A 27600-nucleotide genomic window follows, 5' to 3' on the forward strand; every position below is an offset into this window, starting at 1 on the left:
TTTGTTTCCTCCCAGCTCCTTTGAAGTTCTGCTTTGAAGCGGGTGGAGAAGGGGAGAGACTGATGGGTGCTGGGGACAGACACCCCGACACAGGGTGGGTGCTCCCTGTGACTCAGGGGTGATGGATGAGTGAGGTGAAGGTGTCCCCAGCCACAAGCTGGGGCAGGCAGCAAGCAGGGACCTGTGCCAAGATGCCAGGCACTGACTTCTCTGGGAGAGGACAGGTCAAGCCTGTCTTTGGGACAAACAAGGGCTGACAAAAAGCATCACTGCTGTGGTTTTGCCTGCATCCCGCTCCAAGACTGGGACCTGCAGGATGTGACCATCTGCAGAGGAGCCAGGCAGAGCCCTGTGCCAGCCCACAAAGGGAAAGAGAGGGCAGTGACTGCCACCTGTGCAAACCCTGTGGAGCGTTGGGCAATGAGGAAGCAAAAGAATTGGCCAAAACCACCCCCAAGGCAGCAGCGTCAGGGCATTGCATCAGAGCCAGGAGATGCTCTGCAGAGCACTTCCCTCTGTGGTGCAAACCACTCTGCAGCCCAGCCCGGCCAGAAATGTCCCCAAAGGGAAGCAGAGAGGGGACATAGCACTGGGGTGCACAGTGCTGTGGGATGCCCATCCTGAGCATGGTGCACCCTGCAGCAGTGCCGCTGGGTGACCTGCCGGCTGCCCCAGTGTAATGTGCCAAGCCTGGGACTAGGATAGTTCATCAGGAGCCATCCCTTCCTGTTCTGCCAGTTAATGTTCGAGGGTGGGATCAGTCCCAGCAGCTTGGAGCCAGGCAAGGTCCTGCTGCTTGCTGCCACCAAGGGCTGGGAGGTGGTGGCTGCCAGGGCAGGTCCCATCCATGGACGTGGATGTGTTGTAAAAAGCCCACAGTCCCATACTGGGGCTGCAGTCGGAGGTTTCTGTGTCTTTCTACCACATCAATCACTTCCTAAAACCGCTCAGGCCACGTTCTCCAGAAGGTTTTTTCCCCATTGTTACCTCTTCATGAGCTCCCAGTCTGGGCCTGATATCCCTCAGGGTGCCTTGATTTGCTCCCGCACACATGCAGATGGGTTTGTGTCCTGGGACTCTGCCAGCTCCATCCCCTCATCCCCTTGTCTCCAGGGACACAACCCAGGGGAAAACCCCTTCATGGAGAGGACCCCTCTTGCCCCAGCTCTCGCCACCGGTTGGACACCTCCATGTCCTGCTCTCGCTCCGGGCTGTCCCTGCTGCCACCACCCCCCCTGTGCCCCGCAGAGCCAGCGGGGAGCCGCCGGCTCCGGAGCCTGCAGCGCTGCCGTTCCCGGGGCGAACGGCAGGGGCCAGTCCGCGCCCGCGGTCGGCACCGCTGCTGGAAGCCAGCAGAGGATGCTCAGCCTCTGCCATCCCCCAGCGCGCCCGTCCCCGTCCCCTCCGGCCCAGCACAGCCCCATCGCGCTGGTGCCGCGCCGGGCACACGGGGCACGCTGCGGCCACCGGGCTCTGGGGCACATGGGGCTTGTCACCGCGTCCTCAGCATCACAGCGATGGGAGATGCGGAGCAGCGCCCATGGCTCACCTGTGCCGTGCTCTGCGGCTGCCCCGTGCTCCATCACCTTTGGCAAACACAGGGACACTCCTGCTCATGTCCACATCCTGGGCAGCCAGGGAACCCAGCTCCGCTCCTCAGAGGCACTGTCAGCCCACATCCTGGCAGAGCCACCCCAGACCATTCCATATGGATATTAGTGGGAAATTTGTCTTTTAGAACTTTCAGATGCTGTTTCCTCCCTCCTTGGCCAGCCTGTGGTGGGAAATCATTAAGGAATAACCCAATATCAAATGCAGCCAAAGGCAGGCTGGTGGGAGTTTGTCTTTTGGGGTTTCCTTCTCTTTTGTTGCTTTCCCAAAGAATAAACGTTCAGGAGGGCTCTGGGGTGATTCAGTGGAGCAGGAAAGGGCAGGAGACAGAGGGATGCCTGTTTCCTTTGGCAAATCCCATAGGATGATGGTCGAGCCTTGGGGATTTTCATTCCAGTAGCAGTGACTGCCCAGTAGGAAAATAAGGCTGGGAATAGCCTGACTTGATGAAGCAGGCTGCTTCACCCCCTGGCACTGGGGTCAGCAGGAGCAGAGGATGCTGATGTGGAGAGGATGGGACTGAAGTGGGTGATCTCACAGCAGTGTAGAGGAAGCAGTGACCTTTGGGAAGCAATCTCCTCACCCACTGCTATTTGTCCAGCTTCCCCAGGGCCTCCTCCTGCTGAGCCTAACCCTGGGTGTATGCACAGGCCAGGCTGGGAGATGCTGGGCTCTGGCTGTCTCCTGTCCAGGGTGGTTGTGGTTTGTGGAGCTGAAAACCTTTATTGCTGGAACAGCAGCTCTGCAAAAGACTGAATCCTCCTGCTTGCTGGGTGACCCTGGGGAGCTGAGCTGAGAGGAGAAGCCATACATTCCATTGAACCATGGAGTCCCAGACGGGTTTGGGTTGGAAGGGATCTTAAAGCTCTTCCAGCTCCAACCCCTGCCACAGGCAGGGACCCCTTCCACTGGAGCAGCTGCTCCAAGCCCCTGTGTCCAACCTGGCCTTGAACACTGCCAGGGATGGGGCAGCCACAGCTCCTCTGGGCACCCTGTGCCAGTGCCTCAGCACCCTCCCAGGGAAGAGCTTCTGCCTAAGAGCTCATCTCAGTCTCCCCTGTTCTGTCAGATTCAAGCCATTCCCCTTGGCCTGTCCCTACAGGCCCTTGTCCCAAGCCCCTCTCCAGGTTCCTTGTAGCTCCTTTCTAGGCACTGGAGCTGATCTAGGGTCTCCCCAGACCTCGGTTTGTCCCTCAGCATCCCTATGGTCCTGTGTGCCTCACAGCTGCCACTGCTTGGAGTGCAGGATGTGCTGTTCCCTGCTCATGGATCCATGCCTGGCTGAGCAGAGGCTGCAGTCACCTGCAGAGAGATGACCCCGAGCCAAGCTGCACCCTCTTACTGACTGCACCACAGCCCTTCTTCAGCCCCATGGAAGGGCTGGGGCCAGGGAGGATTCAGCATCCCTCCATGCAGGACCCCAGGGAAGATGCATGCTCAGTAGAGAGCAAGGCTGGACCACCAGCATCCCAGGTGCATCCTTGCCAGCACTCTGTTCCCCATAGGCACCCCAGTATCTGTAGGCACTCCATCTCTGTAGACAACCCAGCCCTACAAGTACCCCTCTCTGTCATCACCCTGACCTCTCTGCCAGCCTCTTGCCCAGTGTCTGGCAGGGGGGTGGAACTAGATGAGCTTTAGGGTCCCTTCAACCCCAAACCATTCTGTGATTCTATGATGATCTCCTGAGCAGCACCAAGACCTCAAAATACGTCTTATGTGACTACATTATATGTAGGTATATATAAAATACATGGTTAAATTAACGGTATAATCATCATTTGCTGGTAGAGGAGCCCTGAGTAATGCACAGTTCTTGGCAGGCAGATAAGACATGGGCTTTCCTAAGGTGAAAGGAAACCAGTTTACTGAAGGGCTTTTTGTGCAGCCAATTTTGACTGCTCCAAGAAAAGTCAGTATCTAAAGAAATCACACTATTGCCAGAGAAGTATCCCCCAAACACCTCACGCTGCTATATCAATATAAACCCAAACACCTCACGCTGCTATATCAATATAAACCCACACTGCAGTAGAGCCCGATGGCTATTTTATTTCATGAGCCGTTTGGAGCATCAGCCTCTGAACTGATCCCGCATACAAACAGCAGCACCCGCAGGGTGGCTTCCAAAAGCCTTCTCTTAAAGCAGACACCCTGGGCCATAAACAGGGCTTGTATTGAAGAGCAGTGGATGTCCCAGCTGCGTGGGGCTGGGAATCCTCCCGGCACCAAAGCCGTTTGGTTTGGGGTTCAATGCGCAGAGCAATGGGGATGCCTTTGTGCTGGTTTGCCCACAGAGAGTAGAGCTGGTGCTCATCCCGGCGGATGGAGCTGCCCCCAGGCTGGGAGCAGGGAGCACAGGAGGCTCCTCTCTTGGGCATGCCGTGGGTTCAGGTGTCCGGGAGCACCTCGGTGCCTTCAGCGCTGCTTCCTCCACTGGCACCCGGCGCATCCTGCAAAACCAGAGGGTGATCGGGATCGGTCCCCACCACCCTGGGTCATGGCAGGGGGCAAAGTGCTCTTAGGCACCATGGGGCCAGCTCCTGTGCATGGGACAAGTGTGGTTCCCCCATCATACCCACTCCCTTGGTCCCAGCTTGGCCCTTGGAGCTATCCTCCTCCTCCTGGTCCTCTCCTCATCCTCCCTCTGCCCTCTCTTTGCTCTTTGCCTGGCTGTAAGTTATCCAGGAGGATCTTTAGCCTGAGCTCTGCACTTCCCCCCAGCCCAGCGCTGTTACTGCTGCTCTTGGCGGCCAAATTCCCAGGAATTCCTCCCGGCCGGCGCTGACAGCGTTTACATTCAGCACCGCTCAGATAAACCAGATCGGCTGCAGAGGAGCCGGGCGCGGAAGGAAGGGCCGGCTCCTGCTCAGTGTCAGCCCCACCACACTCGGATGACTTTTCCTGCCTTTTTTTATCCCTCCAGGAGCAAGGAGCCACCAAACCCCCTGAGCTGGTGACGGTGGCCATAGGGAGGTTCATACAGCAAAGCCTGGAGCTCCTGGCTCTTATCTTGGTGCAGATAATGGAGAAGAAGAAGAAACATCCTTCAAGCTGGTGGGAGCCTGCAAGCTCCATCTCCAGAGGCTTCTCACCCTGTGCCAACCAGCACAACAAGGGAGGACTTCTCCTCACCACCATGTCCCACAGGCTGGGTTTCAATGGGGTTTGTGCAGTGCAGTTACTTCATATTCTCTTTTTTAACCTCCCCTTTGCAGATGCATTTCTGTCTGTGACCTCCCGGCTCTCCCTTGGCTGTCACTGTGCCAATGGGTTATGGAGACAGGCTGGAGATGTGCCACAGCCAGCCCAAAGTGATGGAAGTGGGGGTAAATACCAGTACTAAGCAAAGGGCTGTGTCCATATTTCCTCCCTGCAAAGTAATGCTGAAATTCCCAGCTCCTTTTCAAAAGCCATTGGAAAACCAGCTCCATGTCAGCACCCTCCGGCCACTACTGGTTCTGGCTATTCTCAGCCCAGCGTGCAAAGGTCTGAGAGCTCCAGGTCACCACTGCAACCTCCCCAGTCCTCAGATGGCCACTCCTTTTGCTCCTGGTTTCCCAGGCAGTGTTTTCCATGGGGAGCACAGCAGTGTGTAGGATTTGCTGACTGCTTGCTTCCACCTGGAAGAGTGCACAGGACGTGGAGGAGACTGTGAGAACTCAGTGCATTAACAGCACCAAATGGCTTCCCCCAGAAAAAGACACAAAAGGAGAGAACAGATGGAAGCAGGCAGATATCCCCCTCCCCACGTTAACCTGTGCTTCCCTTCTCCATGGCCATGGCAGGTTGGGCTTGGCTAAACTGTAGGGGAAGAAACAGGCTCCCCTATAGCTTGGGGACTCCAGACTAGCCCAAGTGTCTGCCCATGTGAGAGCTATTCCACCACATGCAGGGCTGGAGGGCACTGTCATTGCCTTCAGCCCAACAGGAGATAAGCCAGCATCAGGCTCCCCAAGGCATCGACCTCTGCCCTTCTCCCTCTCAGACCCCACTGAGCCCTCCCCAGCCTCAGACCAGGGTCCTAAACCGGGATTGCTCCACCTCAAATTGCTTGCGGCCAGATGCTGGTGGTTTCCACCACCCTGGTGGGATGAGCTTCCCCTTCCCTTGCACTGATGTCATTTGGCATCAGTGGAGAAGAGCACAACAAAAAGTCTTGCTTGGATTTCTTTTCCAAGCCTTCCATCCCACAGAAATGGGGCTTATGGGACCATAACACACGTCTGTCTGTCTGTCCATCCCTAAGTCCTCTGCCAACAACTTTGTAAAGGTTGGCCGGCATCAAGCAAATCTGACAGAGGTCTCAAGTACATCATGGGCCTGTTTTACAAAGGAGGGAGCTGGAAAGATCCTTGGAGGGAAACCACAACATGACCCAACCGTGCTGGGACCCATCCCACTGCAACGTGACCCAGCCACAGCGAGAGGAAGAGGGGGAGCCGCGTGGGACAGATCCATGGAAAACTTGGCTCCTGCTGCTCAGGGAGCTGTTTTTAAAGACTGGGAACTCTCTCACGTCCTTGGTGGTCGTGGTTGCTGCAGCCTGAGGCCGTCACCACTGCAGGTTTCACGTTCACAGGAGCTTTTGTCTCGGAGCCTGCCTGGATTCACATCCCATGGAGGCTGCAAACCAGCCTGAGGACATCAGTGAGGGAGAGTTCCTGGCCAGTCCCATGCAGTCCATTCTCCATACCTGCATTTGGGGCTGGGCTGGCAAAGGCACGGGAACAGCTCCCGATCCAGGGAGAACCTCAGAGGTTTGCACAATGTACCTGGAAGCCAAGCAAAGAGCCCAGAGGAGGAGCAGACCTTCCCCTTCTCACCTGAGCCCATCAACAAGATGCCTCTTGCCACCTCTACCACCACCCTTGGTGCAGAAGAGCAGTGAGGGGCACGTCAGGGCACATCAGGGCACATCTCCTCCCTCTGCTGCTGCTTTCCAGCCACAAAGCCCCCTCCCCAGCATCCCACAGTGTGACCACAGAGCCATGTGGCAGCCCCTACATCTCCCCCAGCATCCCCCCCTGACCCCGCCAGAAAGAAGCCAAGCAGAGCTGGAGGAGGTTGGTTGGTTCATCCACTGAAGATACAAGTTTCAGTTTAATAACGCCATTCTGTCGGGTTACAAACATACTAAAAACCTACAAAAAGAAGAACAAGTTACACCCATCGTACACGAAACCAGCACGGAAGCGCCGAGGAACACGCACACGAACAGTACCCGCAGCGGTCACGGAAAGACACGGAGTTACATGGGACCACGCCAGGCTCACGGCTGTGGGTCACGGTGGGACTGGTTAAGACATACCAACAGTTAGAGACAACTTCAGCTATGGGAAGCAGTTAGAAGCTGCCCAAGAGGGTGGGTTTACCCCTCCCTGTGTGTGAGTCGGTCCCAGGTTAGCTCATGGGCTTCCCTTCTACCCAGCAGTGCACCAGGGCAGCTTCCCTACAGCAAGGGGCAGGGAAGGCTGAGCTCTGGCACCAGAGTCCAGCCACACAAAGTCTGGTCCCCACTGAAGTCGCTGGGCACCTCTCCACTGGCACTGGGATCCCCATTACTGGGGCAAACTGGAGCAAACTGGCAGAGATGCAGGAGGATTCCCCTGTGAGAGCTTGTGGCTCTGGGGTTTGTCTCACCATCAGAGGGGATGGAGGGTGGTGCCACAAGGTCTTTAAGGGTTCCTTGTCCAAGTGGCTCTGGTGGCACTGGGGTGTCCCTCTGGCTGGCTGGGTATGTATGGAGCTATACCTGCCGTGAGTGTTGGCCATAGGGAGGGGGCACATATAGTGGATGGGATCCATGTCTCATCCTAACTCAATGCTTCCTGTTCCCTCCAGCACTGAACTCCCTGACCAGACACGGTGAGGGGACACAAGCTAGTTGATGTGGTGTCCCCAGAGAGAGCCAGGATGAGGTGCTCGGGGGGGACCCTGATCCAGAGATCCCAAATTCCACCCCCCCAGCATTCCTCTGCTGCAGAGGCCACAGAGACTTTCCCACCCAGGCCCTGGGTCCCAGCCCAGTGCTGATGCTGGTGCAGAGGCACCAGAGCCAGGGGCCAGATCCTGCCACCACCAAGGACAGCAAAGCTGAGCCCAGGCACACCCAGAGGTGAAGTGCTGAGCATCAGTGAATAGGAGCTGGGGTTAGGGGGTCCCCAGCCGACTGCAGTGGGTGCAGGGGTGACAGGACAGGCAGTAACAGGGAGCAGCTCTACAGGCATGTGCATGCGTGTGCATCAGGGAGCCAGGACCTGGCCTCCCTTTCTGCTCCTCCGCACAGCATTCCTCAGCCCTGTCACTCTGGAATGGTGTTTCTTCCTCTTTCTGTTCATTTTCATCTCTCCCAGATGAGTTTCCCCTGATTTAAGCAACGCCTGCTCCGCATGGGCAGCAATAGGGGGGAGTTTGCTCTATCTCCATCTCCTCCCTCCCGAGCTCTGCCCTGGCTGCCCTCCCTGCTCCATCCCACTTCCTCCAGAGCTGATATAAATAAACATGTTTTTGTTCGCGTGTATTTGCCTGGCTGCAGTGTGGCTGCTGGGGGTGGGGGGGGGGCTCCTCGAGGGACAGCAGCTGCACACATCTGGATTTACTTGTGAAAGATGTGCCTGCAAAACACAACCCCAAGCCCAGCGGACGCGGCGGCACCAGGTCATGGTGTGGTTTGTGCTAAGGGTGCAAAGGAACAGGTTGGAAACACAGGAAGAAAGCAAGCCCCATTCCAAGATGAGCAGGGGGGGACCTCACTGCTGCTCCCCCAAAGCCAAGGCACTCGGGTAGGTGGGGCATGAACATGGGAACTTTCCAGCCACCCCAAAGTCACCTCTGCCGATGGTGACCGAGCCCGGTTTTGGCTGTGGGAAGGGAGAGGAAGGGTTTGTGCTGCAACAACAAGATTCCCACCTGGAGAATATTAACCCCAAAGGTCAAGATGGGAGCTTGAGGGGGAGACACCTCTGTCCAGAAACATTCCTGGCCCAGCATCCGCAGAGCATGAACTGATCGAAAACATGCACTGCTGGACCTGAGGTGTTGGCAGGGATCAATGCACCTCGTGATGCACCCCAAAACCACCAAACCCAGCAGTCCTGCTCCAGGCACTGGAGCAAGGTCAGTGACCGAACAGGTCTTTTCCCATCTGCACAGGCCTAATCCTGACCCCAGCAGCAGCTGCTCTTTGAGGGATGCCTCTGCCAACCATGCTCACACATGAGCCAGAGGCATCAGTTCTGGCGCTGTTGCTGGTTCAGGCTGCTGGGCTCAGTTTTGGGGGTGCTGACTCCAGATGACAGCAGCAGAGCAGCATCACTTGCACCCTGTGCCTGTCTCTTTGCTAAACCCCTGGACCTTGCTGAGGACAGTGGTGCCTTGAGCCATTATTTCACCCAACCCTCAATGCTCCATTGCTCCTCTCCACCTGGTTTATTGTGGGACATCAGGAGGAAAGAACAGCAAGGCCAGAGAGGGGTTACTGTGACATTAGTGGGGTCCTGGGGCTGTTTTGGGACTAATCCTGGTTCCAGGGCCTTGGGGACTGCAGCCAAGAGGTTTAGAGCCTGCCCCAAACCCCCTTTGCCCAGCTGGGGCACTGGTGATGCCACATCTCCTGGCTGTATCTGAGTGAGCCCAGAGGAACAGGAGGTGATGTTTTCCCCCCAAGCACACCTCTGCTGCTGCCCTGAGCAGTGGTCCTGGGCTGTGCCAGCATCTGGGCATGAGTGACAGAAGGGCAGGGCTGGGGCCCAACAGGGATGCTGAGCAGGAACAGCCAGTGGAACAAAGTGGAAAACCCCATCAAGAGCTTTTCTGGGAGCAGGATCCCCCCCCCAGCAATGCCAGGGGCAGAGGAGTCCATTGTTTTGGGAGAAATCAGGGCAGTGGTGGTGAGGCCAGAGCCAATCTCAGAAGGGAACCCCCCCTCCCACTGCAATAGGGAGCATTGCCCTTTTGGGCAGTGCTGGGTGATGAGGATGCCAGAGCTTCCCAGCACATCTGATGCCTCCTCCCCAACCCTTTGCCAGGCATCCAAGCACATGTGCAAGAGGCACTGGGGCTGCTCCTCCTCCTGTTTGTAACTGAAGGGGAAACTGAGGCAGAAACCAAGAGAGCTCACACAGAGCTCCAGGCACAGCCAGTGCTGGAGCAGAATGAGCCCTGCAGCCACGGCTTGGATTCTGTGGGGGGCAAGAGGCCTTTGCAGGCACTGGAGCCCCTGAGGAGGGACACGGCTCCTGCAAGGGCTGGTTCCTACCAGGCACTTTATTTGAAGGACCCCAGTTTCACCAGGAGGGCAGGATCATGCTCTGAGCAACAAGTTATTGACAGATCTAACAGAGCACCCAGGAACCCCTCCTGCTGTGTCTGCTTCAGAGGACACACTGATCACATCCTGAGCCCCCTTGTCACCGTGTGGGGCAGAGCTGCCCCAGCCCTTCATCCCTGCATCACCCTGCTGCTGGACAGACCTACAGACACCAGCTGCCAGGGCGATGGCACAGTGTGTGCCCCACAAGCCCATCAAGGCCAGGTTGGACACAGGGGCTTAGAGCAGCTGCTCCAGTGGAAGGTGTCCCTGCCCGTGGCAGGGGTTGGAACTGGAGGAGCTTTAAGGTCCCTTCCAACACAAACCGGTCTGCGATTCTTCCTTCTTCACTCTCTAATGATAGAGAAGCACATCCTGCCCACCCCCTTGCTCCCTTCAGCCCCGGGAGGGTTTGCAGCAGCCAAGCAAGGAAAAGGACTATGGATGGAGAAGAGAGGGCTGCTGCCAGCCCATGGTGCAGGTGATAGGACACCAGGAGTGGCTCTGGCCGCAACCATCAGCCTTGTCACCCTGCCAGCTGAGCAGGGAAATTGTAAAGAAAAGTGTTTTCAGTGCCAGCTGGTGCTCCCCATAAGCATCACACCTGCAAAAGCAAGGATCCAGGTTTCCCTGGGGGCTGTGCATGGAAAACCAGGGTCATCCTGTTCATCAGCAGTGGGGCTGCACAGCACTGCTGCTTGGGCAAAGGGCTCTGAGGTGAAGCAAGCGAGGGGCAGGATGTGGGAGGTGGCGATGGACAGGCCAGGACAGTGAGATGGAGGCAACAACCAAACGCTCTCCCTTTGTGCTCTGCATCCCCTTCCAGCATCCCCTGCCACCGCTTCCCCCGACCCCCCTCACCCGTCGTGGTTCTGGGTTTGTTTTGGTTTACTGAGATTGGTTTTAACCCCCCTGGAGACCCAATTGTGAGTTGGCAGCGAACGGAGCCGGCCCTTGCGGGCTCCCCAGCCCGAGCACAGACCTTGAGCAGAGACCAGAGTGCAGTCCTGGGGTGAGTGAAGCCCTCCCTGCCCCTCGCCCGGCGCGGGGGCCGCTCACAGGGTGGCAGTGGGGTACTGCGCCCAGCCCACCTCCTTGTACGCTGCCGTCACGTGCGTGTAGATGAGAGCCTTCATCTTGGTCCAGGCACCGTGCGCCTCCGGGGTGAAGTCATTGGCGTACTCCTCAGCGATGACCTCCAGCATGACACCGGTCAGTTTCTGGAAGGCACCAGAAGGGTTAATAACGTGTGGGGAGCAGCTAACAGAGGGTCTGGGCTTTTCCGACCCCTCCTGTGACTGAGCTCTGGGAATAGCGATGCTCTGAGGTTGCTGCTGACACCCCAGGTCACCAGCCTGCCGGGGCAGGTGGACACCCAGCACCATGGGGTGTTGCTGCAGGCTCCAGCATCCCCTCAATTCAGGCACCTCCAGTTATTTAGTCCCTTCTACCATGCACTTCTAGCAGAAGGGACCATACAGCCACAGCCATGCTGGAGGGGCTGCAGGCAGGACACAGGCAGACAGGCTTCCCTGAGCAGGAGATATCGATGCTCCAGCTTGGCTGCACTTAGGAATGATGATCTGCATGGGACAGAATCACAGTGGGGCACCTCAGCCACATCGGGAGCAACCCCCAGGACCAGGCAACCTCCACCAGGCTGGGACAGGCAGCACCACAGCTCCCTCTCTCCTGCCCTCTTCCTAATTCCTAAAGCATCCCAGAGATACAGTTTTGCTCCTATCTTTTACCTTAAAGTAGATGGGCTCCACTTTGTGCTTGAGGGCATGGGCCTTGCCCACCAGGGCCAGAACCGAGGAGACCTTTTCGGAGTCATTGAGGTTCTCCACCACAGTGTTAATGGCACCCATGACCCGCCGAGCGTGCTTCCGCAGTTGCAAGCTCCTCTCCATCTCCAAGGGGTCCTCCATGTGCTTGAACTGGCTGAAGTACTGCTTGGCCGAGGGGAAGTTGACAAAAAACCTGCAAGAAAGAGCAGACATCAAATTCCATCAGGAGGGTGAGAGCAGGCAGAGAGGTTAAAGCAGAGCATGGAGTGGTGATGCTGGAAACCACCCCCTTGCATCTAACACAGCCAGGGCTGCTTTTCCTCACTGAATTCCTCCGGAGCTGTGGTACCCAGCTGCCTAAACCCAGCAGGTTAATGCCTTTCTCCCCAGGCTTCCTTATCTGCTGCAAAAGCATCACAGCTGGATGTTCATCGACAAATCAGACTGAGCTCTTGGTACCCAGAGACTCCACTCAGAAGCACAGATGCTATATTCATACCCACATACATCAAAACACCATGTCCTGCCTCTGAGAGCTGGAGAGGAACGTGACCACCTCTCTTTATCCCAGCCACCCTCTCCCAGCCCCTATTCCCCCATCCCATGTGCTTTATTCCTGCATTGCCACCCAAAACAGATCCCCATGCTGAGGATGCCCTCACCTTTCACAAGTCAGCCCCACCAGCAGCTCATGTCACTGCTCATCTATGCCAGGAGCTGATGTCCCACAGCACCCAGCAGCCTCTCTGAGGGGCTGAGCACCCCCTTTGCTGCAGGATTACACCAACCCCAATGAAATGCAGCTGGAGCAGGTGAAGCTGTGCCTGCTGCTGAGCTCCCTGGGACAGAAGGTGACAGGGTACAGGGCTGGGGCCACCGATGGCAGCAGCCCAGCCCTGCAGCCGGTCACTCTGGGCAGCCAGGGCTGATGCTGGTCTCACATTAACCACCCACTTCCACCCCATTGGCACAGGGGAGAACCACATCAGCCCTTGCTTCCCCTTTCACCCAGCTCCCTCCCTACAGGGGTCTCCTTGCCTCCTTCTTCACCTGAACCAGGGAAGGATGCTCAGGAGGTGGCAGACATCTCCCAGGGCTGTCCCCATCATGCAGATGGACTCCCTCATCCCCTTCCCAAGTCATAACCCCTGCCCCAAGAATAATCCCAAATCATGTGAACCCATCCCACCTCTATTCCCAACCATCACTACCTCCCTCCAGGACCAGGCAGGATTCTTTTCCCCATTCCACAGATCATCTTACTATTGAGGACCAGCCTCATTTGCCACTGCGTTATCCTCCTTTTCCCTTCCTTCCTTCCCCCGCTCCCTTGGCTTGTGAAAGCTTGGGGGCATTGCCAAGGAAGCAGCGCCTGGAGTGCACCACGGCTCCTGCTGCTTCCCCGAGGCATCTGGGATTCATCAGATGGCCCAAAATAGGTTTTGGAGGTGTGAAGGCAGCGAAGAGGGTGCGGGAGGAAGGAAGGTGGAAGAGGCAGACAAGGTGTTGCGTTTAAGACCAGGAGGGCACCCATGACAAAACTCCTCTTATTGCCCAGCCTCCCCCTCGCCAAACCTCCTCCTGTCACATCTGGTCCTTATTGGGAGAGATGCCCCGCAGGCCGGGCTGCCTCTGGCTCCTGTCACCAGGGATGCTCAGCCTGTCTCCTTCAGACCTGAGCTGTCGGGGGGTGGCTGGGGATGGACATGGATCCCCCAGCCCCAGCCGTGCAGGTAGCGCCATTCCCAGGATTCATGGCTTCTGCCCTGAGCAGTTCCCAACGGAAGGACAAACGTTCCTGGTTTAATGGCACCGTTTTCTCCATCCAGCCCCAGCATCCTTCTCCCCTGTCCCATCCCTCCCACCTCTGCTGCAGCCCTGATCCTGCAGCTCCAGCCAGCCCTTGACATCAGCATCCTCCTGCTACAGACATCCAACACCCCACCAAGGTCAGAGCTAAGGCTCTGCCATCTCTCATACTGGATCTTTTCCCCCTTATCCTCCGGCTCCAGCCAGCATCCCCTGGGCACTGGGAGCAGGGGGTGCTGCTGGAAGGGGGACCTGCCACCCCCAGACCACCCCAAGCAGGGGATGGAGGCTGCCAGCAACCAATGCATCCCAAATCCCAAACCATCAGAAGCTCCCTGGAAAGCCCTGTTTGATCTCAGCTCAGGGACATGATATTGTGAAGAGCCAGAGAATGAACTGAGGAAAAATTCCTGGTTCTTTCAGCAGAAGGGGTACAACAAGAGGGATCCAAGCCCTGCATCCCCAGGGATCACAGCAGCATCCCCCCAAGAGAAGGGCCAAAAGAAGCCACAGGGACCAATGCCCTTTGGGAGCAGGAGCTGAGGCTTCATGCCTCCCCTCTGGCATCACCTCCACCTCTCTGCTCCTTTCATCCAGCTCCATCAGGATTAAACCACCAAAAACCCCCAACCTGGGTGAAGCCAGTGAAGGATCTAAAGATTTGGTTTCCAAACTTTCCCCACTTCACAGACCCTGGAGATGATGTTCCCATGGGAGCTGAGCACAGCTTTCCTAAGGGACCTGAAAGAGCTGAGGGATCTAAACCCAGTGCCCTCCTGCTCCTGTGCTCAATGCTCCCCTTCACTGATGGGGAACTGAAACAGGGGAGCCCAAAGCATCTCTGCTTTGAGGTGAAAAGCAAATCCGTGCCTGAGTGAAGACCTGCACCTTCTGCTTCTGCAGGGGTGGAGAGAGGAAAACTCCTGCAGGAAGAGCTGGCCTGGAGCAAATACTTGAGCTGTGGAACCAAGAGGGAAGGAGGCTGGCTCAGTGCTCCGTGTTAATAAACAGAGAAGATTAATTTAACACAAAGGTTAAATATAACCAGAGGAAAGGAGAGGGAAAGGAAAAAGGGGGGAAGAAATAAAACAAGGCAAACAATAGTGAGCTGGGAGAGGTGTCAGTTGGGGTTTTTCCATCTACAGAACATTTCTGAGAGTTCAAACATCCCAGGCTCTGGAATTTTGTTGGGTCATGATGTGCGTGTGCGTGTTTGGGGCTCTTTTTCTTCATCAGAGTCATTAAACAGATGACATTTCCCATTCCATATCACACCAGATGATGATTGATAGGAAGCAGATGCCTGCATACCAATCTCATTAAGTTTCTTTTTAAGCGCTTCCATTCCATTCCGCGCCCGCTCATTTGTGCTCTGTGAGCTGCATCTGGAGCCGATGGACAGGATGTCAGCTTTGCCTTTCCTCCCCCTTTTGCCCTTTTAACAACTTTAAGGACACAACAGCAGAGCCAAAGGAAATAATTAAGGTGCAAACCCACTGGGAACCTGGTTTCTACCAGGAGAGGCACCACTTCTGCATCCTCATCTTCCTCCCTCTCCCAAACCCAGCACAGAGGAAACCTTCAAGCCCTTTGCCTCCTTTCCCAGGCTGGAAGGATGAAACCTGGGTGCTGCTCCCTTGGCCCCCCCAAGCACCTAACCCCTTGATGCTTCACTTACCCTGTTTGCAAACTGCAGGGGAAGTACCAGAGAGCCCTCCAAGGTGCTGGGAGGCTGCAGCTGAGCCTCAGCCACCACTCATACACTTGTTTTTGCTAGATTTCCCTACCCGTGCGCTCATGTTTTCTCTCACCTCATCCCTTTATGTGGGAGAAACTCTCTCTGACACAGCCTGGAGTCTCTCTGTGTCCCTTTTCCAACCTCTCCTTCAACTCCTCTCTGCTCGGGTGCCTACAAAGCAGCTGACAATGGGTAGGCAGGTGCTGTGTGATGCTGCTATTTATTATGCCCAGGGCTGTCACTCACTCCCCCCTGCTCCTCCCAGCCACCTGTAGTCCAGCATCCCAGTTCCAGGGGTGCTGGGTGCTGCCTGTGCTCCACAGCCCCCAGCTCAAGGTGGGAAAGGTTCCAGCCACATCATTGACACTGCCCAGCAAGACAGGGAAAGGCAAATCCGAGTGGAGGAAGAAGAGGATGGTGCCTGCTTGTGTCCTCTCCATGAGGGCTCATGAGGGTGGAGGTGGTGATGGGCAGCAGCTCCACAGTGAGAGGGCTGGAGGCAAAAGGGCCAAGTTCCTGGTCCACGCAGTGATGCTAAATTCAAGCAGTACAGCTGAGGAGGAGAGGTGCTGCTCTCCTCTTCCCATGGCCTTCCTTCAGGGAAAGCCCACATCCTGCTGCAGGCCTTGGGAGCAGATTCCAGCACATCTCTAACACCCCAGGCACTGCAGAGCCCCAGGGGCCAGGGCACATCAGTGAGGGTGGGAGAGGTCCCAGCAGCAAAGATGCAGCTGAATACATCTGGGTACGAGCAAGAGACCCTGGGTTCATGTCCTGCTCACACCCCCAAGTCCTCATCACTATCACGTGTGTAGATTCAGCCCAAAGCCTCCAGGCTTTGATGAACCTTTAGGCTGGGGTAAGGACAGCTTTCACCAGCTAAATGAATTAACAGCACCTAAGTGGCTTTCCCTCACACCTCCAGTTTCTTATGGTCCTTCACTCAGTGCCTTCCTCCACAGCATCATCCTCAGCCTCTCCACATCAGTGTCCTTGTCCTTCTCTGCTGCCAAACCACTGTGCCTGCCTGCATCCCTGCCCACTGGGTGCAAGCAGCAGGCAGGGACATCACATCAGCCCCTCCACACCAGACAATGGGGATTAGGAAAGGATGCTAAGAGGTGACTCTTGCCTCTGAGGCATGACAAGGATGGAGCTTGCTGGAGCCCCACTCCATGTTCCCTATCCCCAGGGACAGTGGAGGGGTTTGGGGATGGAAGTCAACACCTGGCTGGGTGGAGAAGGAGTAACCCAGCTCCACAAGGACGTGGTCCCTGTGCTGGGATCTATCACCCTTGCAGCAGAATTCCAGTGAAATTGGGAGCCTGACGTCCACCACCTCATCTCCCACCCAGGGATGTCCCTGCAGCTCTCGGGGTGTGGAGCGGGATCCTTTAAGCTTTTGCAAGAGATGCAGGAGCAGCCCTGGGGCAGGGGAAAAGCTCTTGTGGGGTCACCCCAAGAGCCGCTGCAGCCCCGCGGCTGTGCCGGGTGCGGGCTGTGCCACAGGGATCCCCACGCAGCCCCTTGGCCATGGAAGGGCTCACTCCAGGTCCTGCAGTCAGAGAAGGGAAAGGAGCTGCTCCAGCACAGAGCTCATTGAACCCCTCAGCCCTTCACTGCCTATGGAGGGGCTGCTGCTGCTTTGGAAAGGGCTCCTCATGGGGTCCTGCTCAGCAGGACAGAGCCCCCTGCCCTCGGTCGCTCCTTGTCTCCAGAGGAACATCTCTGCAGCTTGGCCCCAGTGATGCCAAGTGTGTGACAAGCCCTGGGACAGGGACACTGCCACACAGGAGGCTTTCACTGAGCCCTTTTCCCAGCGAGGCACTGCAGCAGGGGCATCTCCCGGAGCTGCTCTGCTCTGCAATGGCCCCGCTGGCATCCAGAAACAGGCCTTTCCCTATGGACACATCCCCAGAGCGCTTTGGTCTTGGGGCTAGCTGCAAATCATTGCTTTAAATACCAGTTTTGGGTGGATCCAACCCATGGGTTTAGGTTCAGCTGGGGAAAAGCAGGAGTTTCTGCACTGCCAGACTCATTGCTCAGGCTCTTTGCTATTTTCACCTAAGCCTTACAATAATGTCTGGCATCCAAGGAGTGCTTTTATATAGCAAAGCTCTCTGCAAGCTGACTGGATCCAGGTGTATCAGCTCAGACGGAGCGGCCGTTGGAATCCAGGGCCTGATTCTGCCCTGGCAATCCTTCCACTTCCCTTCGTACACCTCCTCAGAGGGAAGGAGATGGTAACAATGTGGGGAGCTTGGAAACTGAAGGGTCTGGAGCGGAGCTGGAGGAAACAGTGATGGAGAAGCCCTGCAGAGGTGGCCCAGCCTGCAGTGGCCGCTTGCACTGCTTGTCTTTGGCATGGCATTAATATTTGGTGTGGATTTGCTTAGGACCATCCCTTTGCTTTATCCCCTGATGGGATCCATAGAGTTTTGTGGTCCCACATCTGTGACTGTGGTACGTGTGTGTGGGTGTGGGAGAGGATGTGTGTGATGGGACATGGGACAGGCTGCGGCTTCAGTCCTGGAGGCCAGGGTTTAGTGGGGTCTGGAATGCAGCGAGGATCCTGAGCTGATGCCCCCCCTGCCTGGATGCTCTCTGGGGGCATGGGGTATTGGCAAGCACAGAACCAACCAGGCTGGAAAAGACCTTTAGGGTCATCGAATCCAGCCCTGACCCCAGCACTGCCAAGGCCACCGCTGACCCATGCAATAAATCATGTTAAATCAAGGGGGATGCTTGGGGAGTGATGAAGGGCTCCTGTGCTGCACAACGAGCACTAATGCAGGTGCCAGAGGTGCTGAGAGCTCCTCTCACACCGCTGGGCTCCCCTGCTCTGAGGGGTCCTATAAAAAGGACTGACCCCTATATTCCAACCGGTGAAACTGAGGCACAGCAACGAGCCAGGGGCATGGGGACGTGTGTGGGGAGCCACCCAGCCCAGGCACGCAGGTCCAGATGCGCAGCTCCAGCTCCTGCTCCAGCCCCACAAGGGTTAAGGCAGTGGCTGTGAGATGGAGCCTGCAGAGGCCCCATAGCCCCGGAGGAGGATGAGCACTGAGAGGAGCCTGTGCTTCCTCCACCGTGAAGCTCCCCCACCGAGGAAATTGTCAATTAGAGGCAGTTGGAAGCACGCAGCAGATTCCCAGGATCCGGTGGCTGCTCAGCCAGCAGTGCCCATGACTGGTGTTTATATCCCCTGGGCCCCCAAGGCTCTGTGAGAGCAGGACCCCACTGTGCTGATGCAGGACCGCAGGGGTTTGCTGTGGCTCCAGGCACTGCCATGGGGGCTGAGAACACAACGCCCAAATCTGTGCCTCAGTTTCCACATCTGCAAAGCGTGGAAAGGCTGGGATGGAGGAGAAGCTGCTGGGCTGGGGCTGGAGGAGGAGCAGAGGGGCACTGCAGCCCTCCCCATTGCTGCCTTCGGGTGGGCATTGCTGCCTCCACCCTCAGGCAATGGATCAGGCCCCAGGTTCATTGTGACCCTTTAAATTCAGAGGTGTTGCCTTAACCACATGAGAAAAAGTCATTCCCTGCCCCCAGCAGCTCTGGATGGATGGGGAGGGGATGGAGCAGGAAAGCACAGAGGGACCCTCTGCCACCAGGCACAGGCAACTCCCCAGTCACAACCCCAACAACAGAAATGAGTGCTAATGGATTTGCCTCCTTTTATCACTCTGCAGAGGGGGGTAGCACCAAACAGGTCCCACCACTGTGCACCCCCTTCCCTCTCCTTGCCCACCCATGTGCACACCCCTTCCTGCCTCAGTTTCCCCAGCAAGGTGTTGAGCAACTCCAGCCCTGTGCCTGTAAAGCATGGAGACTGCTGGGGTGGCTCTGAGCCCCTGGCACCTTGTGAAGGTGCACCCAAAAGGGTGCTGGGTCAGCTCACACCCATCACATAAATCACATCCATCACACCCATCACATCCATCGCATCCCTCACACCCTCCACGTCCATCACACCCATCACATCCATCGCACGGCACCAGCAGCCTCCCACCACCCCCTCCCCAGCCCCGACCTCTGGAGCTGCTGAATCATGTCTTGGGAAGCGGCTGCATCCCTCCCGCACCGCCTGGGCTCCCGGCGGCCTCCACGCATGACCCACTTCTCCCGGCGGCTGATGCCAGCTGGGAAACGCAGCCGATGGTGCTCCCAGCCCCGGCCACGGCGGCTTTATCCGGGCACAGGCTTCCCAGGGGAGCGCAGGTTGAGCTGTCGGAGCTGCCGGGGAGGGGGCTCAGGCAGCAGCATGAGGCTCTCTTTGGGAATGGGGTTTGCTGCCAGAGGGAGCCACGGCACAGGGATGCAGGCAGATGTGCTGCTCCAGCTGGGGATGCTGGAGGGGATGGGAGCTCTCCCACACTCCACCACCATCCCTGGGGATGTGCACTGGAAGTCCAGACCTTACTTGAAGCATCCCAGGGAAGCTCTGGCTGAGGGAGCGGGTGGTGGGTTTAGCTGGGATGTGCCAGGGCACATACCATGGACAAGCATGGGAAGGTTCCCAAGGAGCCGAGGTTCACCCTAGGAGCCAGTTCAGTCGTGTCCTGGTGGCACAGCAATGGGGGAACCCCTCAGCACAGTGCTGCATCCCACCCAGGGGGGAAAACTCAGAGGAGAAACTTCTATGGGTAAAGTTTGAGTCGGGACCACAGCTTGGCCACGTGGTCCCCATGGGGCCATGGCTCCACCGGACTGCTGGGCAGGAGCTGCTGGCCAGGCCCGTACTGAAGCTCATGGAGAAGCTGTGGCTGCCCCATCCCTGGCAGTGTTCAAGGCCAGGTTGGACACAGGGGCTTGGAGCAGCTGCTCCAGTGGAAGGTGTCCCTGCCTGTGGCAGAGGCTGAAGCTGGAGGAGCTTTAAGGTCCCTTCCAACCCAAGCCCGTCTGTGGCTCTATGATGGGGAATAGAGGAATTTATTGTCCCCCAGGCCTCTGCCAACTGGAGCTTCAAACCCAGCCCAGGTGGGTTTGGTGTCGCAGCTCCTGACAGGTCCGGTTGGATACATGGATCAGGAGCCATGGGGACCACTGACAATCGTCTCTGAGACAAGGAATGCCCGAGGAGAAGCAGAGAGGGGACTCAATGTCATTTTGGATTCTCTGCAGAAGGGTCTTGCCCAGTGCTGGCAGTGAGCCTGCAAGGGAAGCAGCCCTTGCTCTCTGCAGATCCCGTGGGCTCAGGGATCCCATTTGCTCTCAGCCTCCTGGAAAACTTTTGGATGATGATTAACAAACAGCGCATCCATCCGAGGGGTTCTCCCAGCGCCCTCAGCCTGTGCTGCAGGAGCGGAATGGGAAGGACACAACCCAGGCTCCTGGATCCAGGTCCAGGCAGGATTCCTGCTTTGCTGGTCCCCAGGATGGGTGGTGGGAGCTCTGTGTCTCTGCAGAGCATCTTTGCTGTTTGCCAACAGGTCAGTGTGGGCATCCTGCCTGCCCCTCTCCTCACCCTGACCATCCTCCTCTCCCCACTTAAATAAGGGAAATGGCCTCTGGGTGCTGCACCCACTGACTCCCCAAACTCCCGGTATCTGCAGCAACCCATGGGATTCCCACTCGGCCCTTTCCTGGGATACCTGGACAAGGGTTGCACCCCCAGACAACACAGGGAACCTGCCCCTGCTCCCCACCTCCAGAGCATCTCCCCTGCTTGGTTTCATGAGCTGCCCCAGCCCCACACCATCGGGTGATGCTCAGCATCCAGCTCCGGGGGTCCTGTGCCCCCCTCTCCCACCTGTGCCCCCCACATTCCCCCTTCCACCGCCAACTCCAGCGCTCTCCTTCCCACCGACGCTGCCGCCGGAGGCACAGATGGTGCCCTGGGAGTCACACCTGCTTTGGGTTTGATCTTGGCTCCCAACTCGCATTATTTCACCCGCCAGCCTGCTACGAACCGATGCCATCCATCCGCACGCAGCTAACGGGGGGGGGACACCGCCACCGACCCCCAGCACACCCCAGCACCGCTCTCCTCCCCACCCCGCTCCTCCACACCCCCCCAGCTCCATCCTCGGGCTAAGGTGACCTTTGTGATGGCAGCAGCTTCCCCCAAAGTCCCCACCAAGGCTCCCCCCGCCGCCACCACCCGGCTCGAAGGTGTGGAAATCAGAGGAGTGCTGTGAAACCCTCCCTGCTCCCAGGCAGCAAATACACCCAGCCAGCTCCCCACTCGCTGTCATTCATTCCAGTCCGGTTCTATATATTGTTCTGCCTCTTCCTGAGCTATAAAGAGCTGCAGTTGGATTTGCTGCTTCCCTTTTTTGCCTTGTTTGCTTGGATTTTAAATACCTGATGAGTATGGAGACCCCCACGTCCTCGCAGTTTGCATAGACTCTGCTCCATGTCTCTTGAATCACCTTTTTCTCTGCGTCTGAAATCTCTTCACTTCTTTCCCATCTCTCAATCTCCATTTCTCCCTGGACTTTCTCCATGGAAAGCAGCCGGCAGGATCCTCCGGGAAGCCAGGAGGAGATCAAGGAGGCTGTGTGCGAGCGGGTATATCCTGGGGAGGAGAGACAAGGTGTTTGCTCAGCGGCTCTGCCGACGCGGGGATGTGTAAATGCGTGTGTGTGTGTGTGCGAGCGCGGCTGCTGCCGCCGGGTTTGGAGGTGGAATTGAGCCGAAGATCCCGGGGTTTGCTGCGTGCGATCAGATCTCAGCCCTCCTGGTGCTGCCCATGGCTGGAGTTGGCTTCAGCTCGGCTCGGATGCGTGAGCCTGACTGATGGGGAACTGCCTAAAAGTGAAATATTCAAAGGCATCGCAAGACCAGCCTCTTTACCAACGTGTGAACGTGAGCTCACTTTCTCCCTCTCTCCTCCTCTCTCCCACTCCTCCCTCCTTCCCTGTTTTTTTTTCCCTTCCCAAAAGGGAGGGATGAGGGGGATGTTCTGGGCAACATCAGCTCCGTGCTGGGGGGGTGGGTGGGAGGTTTTTATTCAGCCCTTGTAAACAGCTCTGAGGAAATTCAGAGCCCAAAGTGTGAGCTGAAGTTATCCCAAGCGCTGCCTGTGCTCAGCTCCCCCCGTGCTCCCGTGTTCTGTGTTTTGAAGGACAGAGCCTCACTTGCCTCTGATTCTTGGGCTGCACGAAGAGACCCCAAAGCACCCCCCTCACCCAGCATCTCTCTGCCACCCCAAAGAGATCAAGGTCTGTCCTATTCATTGACAAGAATTTGCTCCCCTTCCCGTGGCAGGACCCAGCTGTGAAGGGATCCAGAGTTAAGGCACTTGGGAAAGGAGCAGATTCTTGCTCTGGAGTGCCTGGGCAGGGATGGGGAGTGCGGGAATACCTCCACACCAGGCTCCCCTCTGCTTTCCTGTGCGTCCTTTTGGGGCTGCTCTTTACCCAAATGCCATTCCCAGCTCCCTGACGAGCCGGATGTAACACCCGCAGCACAGCGGGAACGCCACAGGGACCTGTAATAACCAACAATCCCCCAGAGGGGGATCAGACACAAGGGAAGCGGCCGGGTGCGCTCAGCATCACAAGGACAGACCGGCTGAGGGGCAGGCAGGGGCTGGGGGTTTGAGCCCATCTGGGGCTGGAGCTTTGTCATTGCAGATCTGTCACTGCTTTCTGCTGTGTTTCTCCTCCAAAGCAGCCGGATCAGCAGTGTCAGCACATCTGCTCCTGCAGATCTGGAGAGAGGTGGAGGAGACGCTGCCCACAGGTCCCTCACTGTGGATCCCACTGGATTCATACAGGGGCAGACTGGGAGTCCTCGGCTCAGGGATACAAAGCTCAGCTCACCTGGGAGCTGCCAAACCCATGGTGTGAAAGCACAGCAGCCACCCCTGCCTGGCTGGAGGTTGGGCATCATTCAGGTCCTCAGTGACAGCACCACCAGCTTCCAGATCATCAGATTTGCAGTGGCCAGCTTGAAGTTTGGCTTTGTCTTCTGTCCATTGGCCGTAAGCCTGAGCTCAAGCATTAGCTACCATGTCCTCAGGTGGCCACCACGCTCTGGACACAGGGTGGCATGGCCAAGCTTATCACCTCCCCTTAAAATGCAGAGGAAGAGCAGCTGCGCTTAGTTAGACCCAGCTTAAAACCAGAGCAACACTGCAGTGCAGTGCTGGTGCTTCCAAAAGGGAAAATCCTCAAACTATAGAAAATCTGAAGGCTCAGGGGCTAACACAGGTGGAGCATCGGTTAAGTTATTACTTGCTGTGGAACGAAAAGGACTCTTTGAAGCTTCTGCACTTGGTGTTTCAGTCAATTCCGGTACCTTCGCCTTGCTCCTCAGCGCTGGCAGTGGAAGGGTCTTGGCCCAAGAGTCCCTGTTTAGAAATCTGAGAATATCAGGAAACATTGGAAAAGCAAGAGATCCCTCAGCCTTTTCCAGGTTCTGCCTCCCTCTCGGGTGTCCCCTCTTTGGGGACTCCACGTCGGGCTCTGTGATGGCAGGAGCCCATCCCCATCCCCATGTACCGCAAACAGGGGATGTGAGTGAAGTGGCAGCAATGCTCCACTGCCCCAAAATCCCAAACGAACCCCAACAGCCCTGAACTTCAGCATCTTACCACAGACATGGGACATAAATCAGGGCCCAGGGTGCAGGCACATGCTGTCATATGCCAGCCACCCGTTTCCATGGTTTCCCATGACTATGGCTCTCCAGGGCTCAGAGGCGATTTGTTCCAGAAGGAGAAAGATGCTGCATTGACACCATTGCTGGGAAATCCTGGGAGTTGCACTGGCAGGCCCTGTACAGCCCCATGGAGAATCTGGTGACCCTTTGGTGCAAGGAGCTGTGCCAAGGAAGTGGCAGCCATCATAGCTGGGATTGCATTTGCTCGCTCTGCCCAGCCCAAGCTGCCCTTGGTCCCTGTCCCAGAGGGTGTGGGGACAGAGGACGTGGTCCCCAGAGTCAGTGGGAAGGCTGAGCCTGGGTAACCCATATGGAAGAAATCAGTGCTTCTCTCTCAGATCCCAGCTCAACACACTGATCCCTCACCCCTCTCCACTGGAGCATCACATCCCTTCTACTTTCCACCTCCTTCCCACAGACCTATCCCTACAACACGGGACACTGTGGAGCCTGAGCTGCTCCTCCCTTAGCTCCTGCATGATAGGAAGAGGCGAAGCTCCTGCTCAAGCGTTCTCTGCTTGCACAGCCACAGGGGTGAGGATGAGCCCTCGGGATGTGCGGTGTTCCTGCGGGATCTGCTCCCGCCTGCCGACGGCTTTTCCCGCTCCCGCCATGCCCTCCCACATTGCCTCTCCTCCTCCCTTGCGCTGGGTGCAATGAGAAATGTACTTGGCTCCCGATCCTCGAGTGGGAGGTGAAGGCACAAAATCCCGAGCCTCCAGCTCCCCGGAGCGTGGGATGTGGATGATGGCAGAGCCCCCCTTGACTCCTCCACTGCCTCCAGGGCACAGGTGGACACCCCACATCCAGACCCTCGGGTCTGAGCCCACCTTCCCTTGTACATGGGGACTTCACGTGTCCCCTGCAGTCAGCTCCCTGCGGCCTTCTCACAACACCATTTGCTGGGGTGGCTCCTGGAAGAGACCCCAGGAGCTCCCTCTGGGAGTGCTTTGGGAAGGAGCCGCAGGAGCTGCCGCAGGCCCTTGATGCTGGTGTGATGCTGGGACCCTTCCCCAGACCCTCAAGACACCAACGTGGCCAGATCCAGAGCAGTCCTGGTGTTTTGAGTGAAATAGGAGGCCAGTGTGGTAAAGCCAAGGCATCCAGAAGAGCAGCTCTGACTCTGCTCCTCCTCCAGCAGAGCTGGACAGGGAGGTGGAAGATGATGGTAGGGACCTGCCACTTTTGCTTTGACCGATGTGACCATGGGATATTTCATGTCCTTGGCTGCTCCTCCTTCATCCTGCTCTCAGAGCCGCCCCAGGCTGCTGCATTATCATTGTCACCCTGACCGTTGCTGGAAGGAAGCCCTGGATTGCCACCCAGCTCACCCAGCATTGCCCCAGCAATGATTCCCTCCCCCTAATCCATCCCTGCTGCTAACTGCAAAGTCCTGGCCAGAACAGGAATAACAAGACTTTAGGAAATGGCTTTGCAGTGTCTGCTACCTGGGAGGGAAGGATTTAGCCTAAAGCCTGGATAAATGCTCTGCACTTATTGCAGGTTTCCTTCCCCGGCTTCTCTGATCCCAGGAGACCTGTGCGCAATCCTGATGCTCCAGCTCTGTGCTGGCAGTGCCTGCGGCCTCTGAGCCATTGCTGCAGGAATGGGCTGGAGGACAGGTCCAGGAGGTAAAAGGGGGTACAGCCAACAGGACCCCCCCCCCCAAGCCAGCTGAGATGGCATCAGTGCCGGGATGGCATCACACGGGATGCTGTGGGATTCCAGGGTAACCACACAGCTGTTGTCAACATTGCTGGCGTGCTTGGTCGCTCATTGTAAAGAGCAGTAGTATTGAAAGACTGGGATCCCCCGGCTCCATGTCCTCCACTCTGGGAAGAGCAGGGCCAGGGAAGGGACAGTGCGAGAGCTGCTGTCCTGTCCCAGCCATGAGCAGCCCCTGGAAGCAGAATGGGACAAAGCTGGAGCAGACATTCCTCCTCTGATTGAAACCAGACCTCAGGCCGTGCTGCCGACTGGAGCTGGTGGGGAATGTGTTTAAACCAAGCCAGCCTTCCCTCCTTCCTGCATGAAAATAGGGTTCGTCTGCTCTGGCGCTGAAGTACAACCAATGTGCAAAGACCGAGGTGGCACAAAGCAAATCCCACAGTGGGACCCTGCCCTGAGCATCCAGCTCTCAGAGGGGACCTCAAGCCCTGGGGCCACCTTGACCTCGAGCTCACCACCCACATATGGGAACAGGATGGGGAAGATGCTCTGGGGACTGGGACAGCAGCAGCACTGGGATGATGCCCGGGAAGGGAGCACAAGATGGGGACACACGGGCAGGACCCTCGGCAGCAGCAGGCAGGGGTGGGTGAGCCGGGACAGAGCAGCCTCCCCGTGACCTTCCCAAACCTGGTGTCAGCTTCCTGCTTCCCTCCCCAGCAGCAGCCCTCCCAGCCCACACAGCCAAAGAATCCCGAGGACTGGGCAATACTGGCGAACAGGAGGAAACAGAGGGGCCCTGGGAGCAGGGCTGGGTGCTGCCCGGTGCTCGCAGGCAGGGCACGGCAGGGTAAGGAGCTGCCAAGGCAGCCCTGGAGAGCTCTTCCCACCCAGACCAACCTGGTCCTGGGCTGGGAACTGCTCAAACCCCCCCAGTCCCACACTGGGATCTGAGGAAACCAAGACCTCCTGATGCAGCCAGGAGGGATGAAGCAAGAGGCTCAGGTGCCAGCTCCATGGCAAGGCCCCAGCCGGCTGCTGCACTTCCTTGGACCCTGGTGGTGTCACCACCTTCCCCTTCATGTCCCCCCCATGCCGAGCTCTCCCCATGGCAGGAACCAGCCACCCCCTGGGAGCATGGCCCCTGTCACAGCCGGACCCATCAGTGGTAAGCAAGGATGACAGGGTCCTTGGGAAACGAGTCAGCGCTTCCGAACAGATTCTCTTTGCTGCTCTTTTCCTTCCTGAAGCTGGTGTGAGCATGGCAGGGGTTGCTCAGGAAAGCCAGGAAGCTAATATATTCATGTCATCTTGCATTTGGTGCCAGGACATGAAGTAAACACCGTCAGGGACCTCGCTCCGGTTCAAAGACAAGCCCTGTTTCTTATTCCAATCACATTATCCATGCTCCCTGTACAGCTTCATTGATTCATATCTTAAAAAGAAAAGCCTTCAAAACCCATTAAGGCTGCCTTGCCATTCCAGCCCTGCTCTCAGGGGCTAGGGCAAGAAGCATTAACTAATCTGCTCACATTACCTTGCCTTTGAACCGAGCAGCTCTCGGCGTCAATCAAGAGTGTTTGGAAGCGATCCGCATCCATGCGGGGCGAGCCGGGGCTGCCGAGGTCACCCAATGTCAACTGAGCAGCATTGATGGCCCCTTGCACACCCAGGGAGCACCCAGGCCCTGTGCCTATGGTGGAGCAGCCCAAGTTATGGTCCTCTGTTTGGCCATGGAGGACCATATGGTTATAAACAGAGCCTTGCTGGTGTCGGCACGGCTGGGGCTCGGTGAGCAGCGATGTCCTCACAGGGATTGCGAAAGCCACGGTACTATTGCCAGGGAACAGGAGGTCCTTGCAGCCCCCGGGGCTCCAGCTTGGCAGCAGCCGCTGTTTATGGGGCTTCAATGACTTCAGAGCACACTCACATGTGCTCCAGCCAGGATACAGGGCTCGGCCACCCCGTGCTTCCCGGTGCCCTCCAGCCTGACTTCCACTCGGGAAGGGATCGCTCACTCCCGCTTCCAGCTGGCCGCAGGACACACTTGGGCTGCTTCTTGC

General features: G+C 57.2%; 1 protein-coding gene across 2 annotated transcripts; it reads right to left on the bottom strand.

Annotated features, from left to right (window-relative positions):
• Window positions 1-3643: 3643 nt before the first annotated feature.
• Window positions 3644-22080, bottom strand: CYGB (cytoglobin). 2 transcript variants are annotated; one of them, XM_031044830.2, is made up of 4 exons: window positions 21566-22080; window positions 11674-11905; window positions 11014-11142; window positions 3644-4064 (listed from the first exon to the last, which is right to left on the bottom strand). In XM_031044830.2, the coding sequence occupies exons 1-4, from the start codon at window positions 21706-21708 to the stop codon at window positions 4002-4004; spliced, it is 567 nt and encodes a 188-aa protein (XP_030900690.2). In that variant the 5' UTR covers window positions 21709-22080; the 3' UTR covers window positions 3644-4001. The 2 variants fall into 2 exon arrangements, with proteins under 2 accessions (XP_030900690.2, XP_005144325.1); XM_005144268.3 differs by lacking the exon at window positions 3644-4064 and having other exon boundaries at window positions 7582-11142.
• Between the last annotated feature and the right edge of the window lie 5520 nt (window positions 22081-27600).

This window comes from Melopsittacus undulatus, chromosome 11, assembly GCF_012275295.1.
Source record: "Melopsittacus undulatus isolate bMelUnd1 chromosome 11, bMelUnd1.mat.Z, whole genome shotgun sequence".
Lineage (NCBI taxonomy): Eukaryota > Metazoa > Chordata > Aves > Psittaciformes > Psittaculidae > Melopsittacus > Melopsittacus undulatus.

Bases quoted from the DNA above. Each gene is read 5' to 3' on its own strand.
- CYGB (XM_031044830.2), bottom strand. From the start codon at position 21,708: ATGGAGAAAGTCCAGGGAGAAATGGAGATTGAGAGATGGGAAAGAAGT. The intron at 11,906-21,565 runs GTATTTAAAATC...TCTTTCTTGCAG, and splicing joins GGGGTCTCCATACTCATCAG to GTTTTTTGTCAACTTCCCCT. The intron at 4,065-11,013 runs GTGGGCTGGGCG...CTGGTTTTGCAG, and splicing joins TGACGGCAGCGTACAAGGAG to GATGCGCCGGGTGCCAGTGG.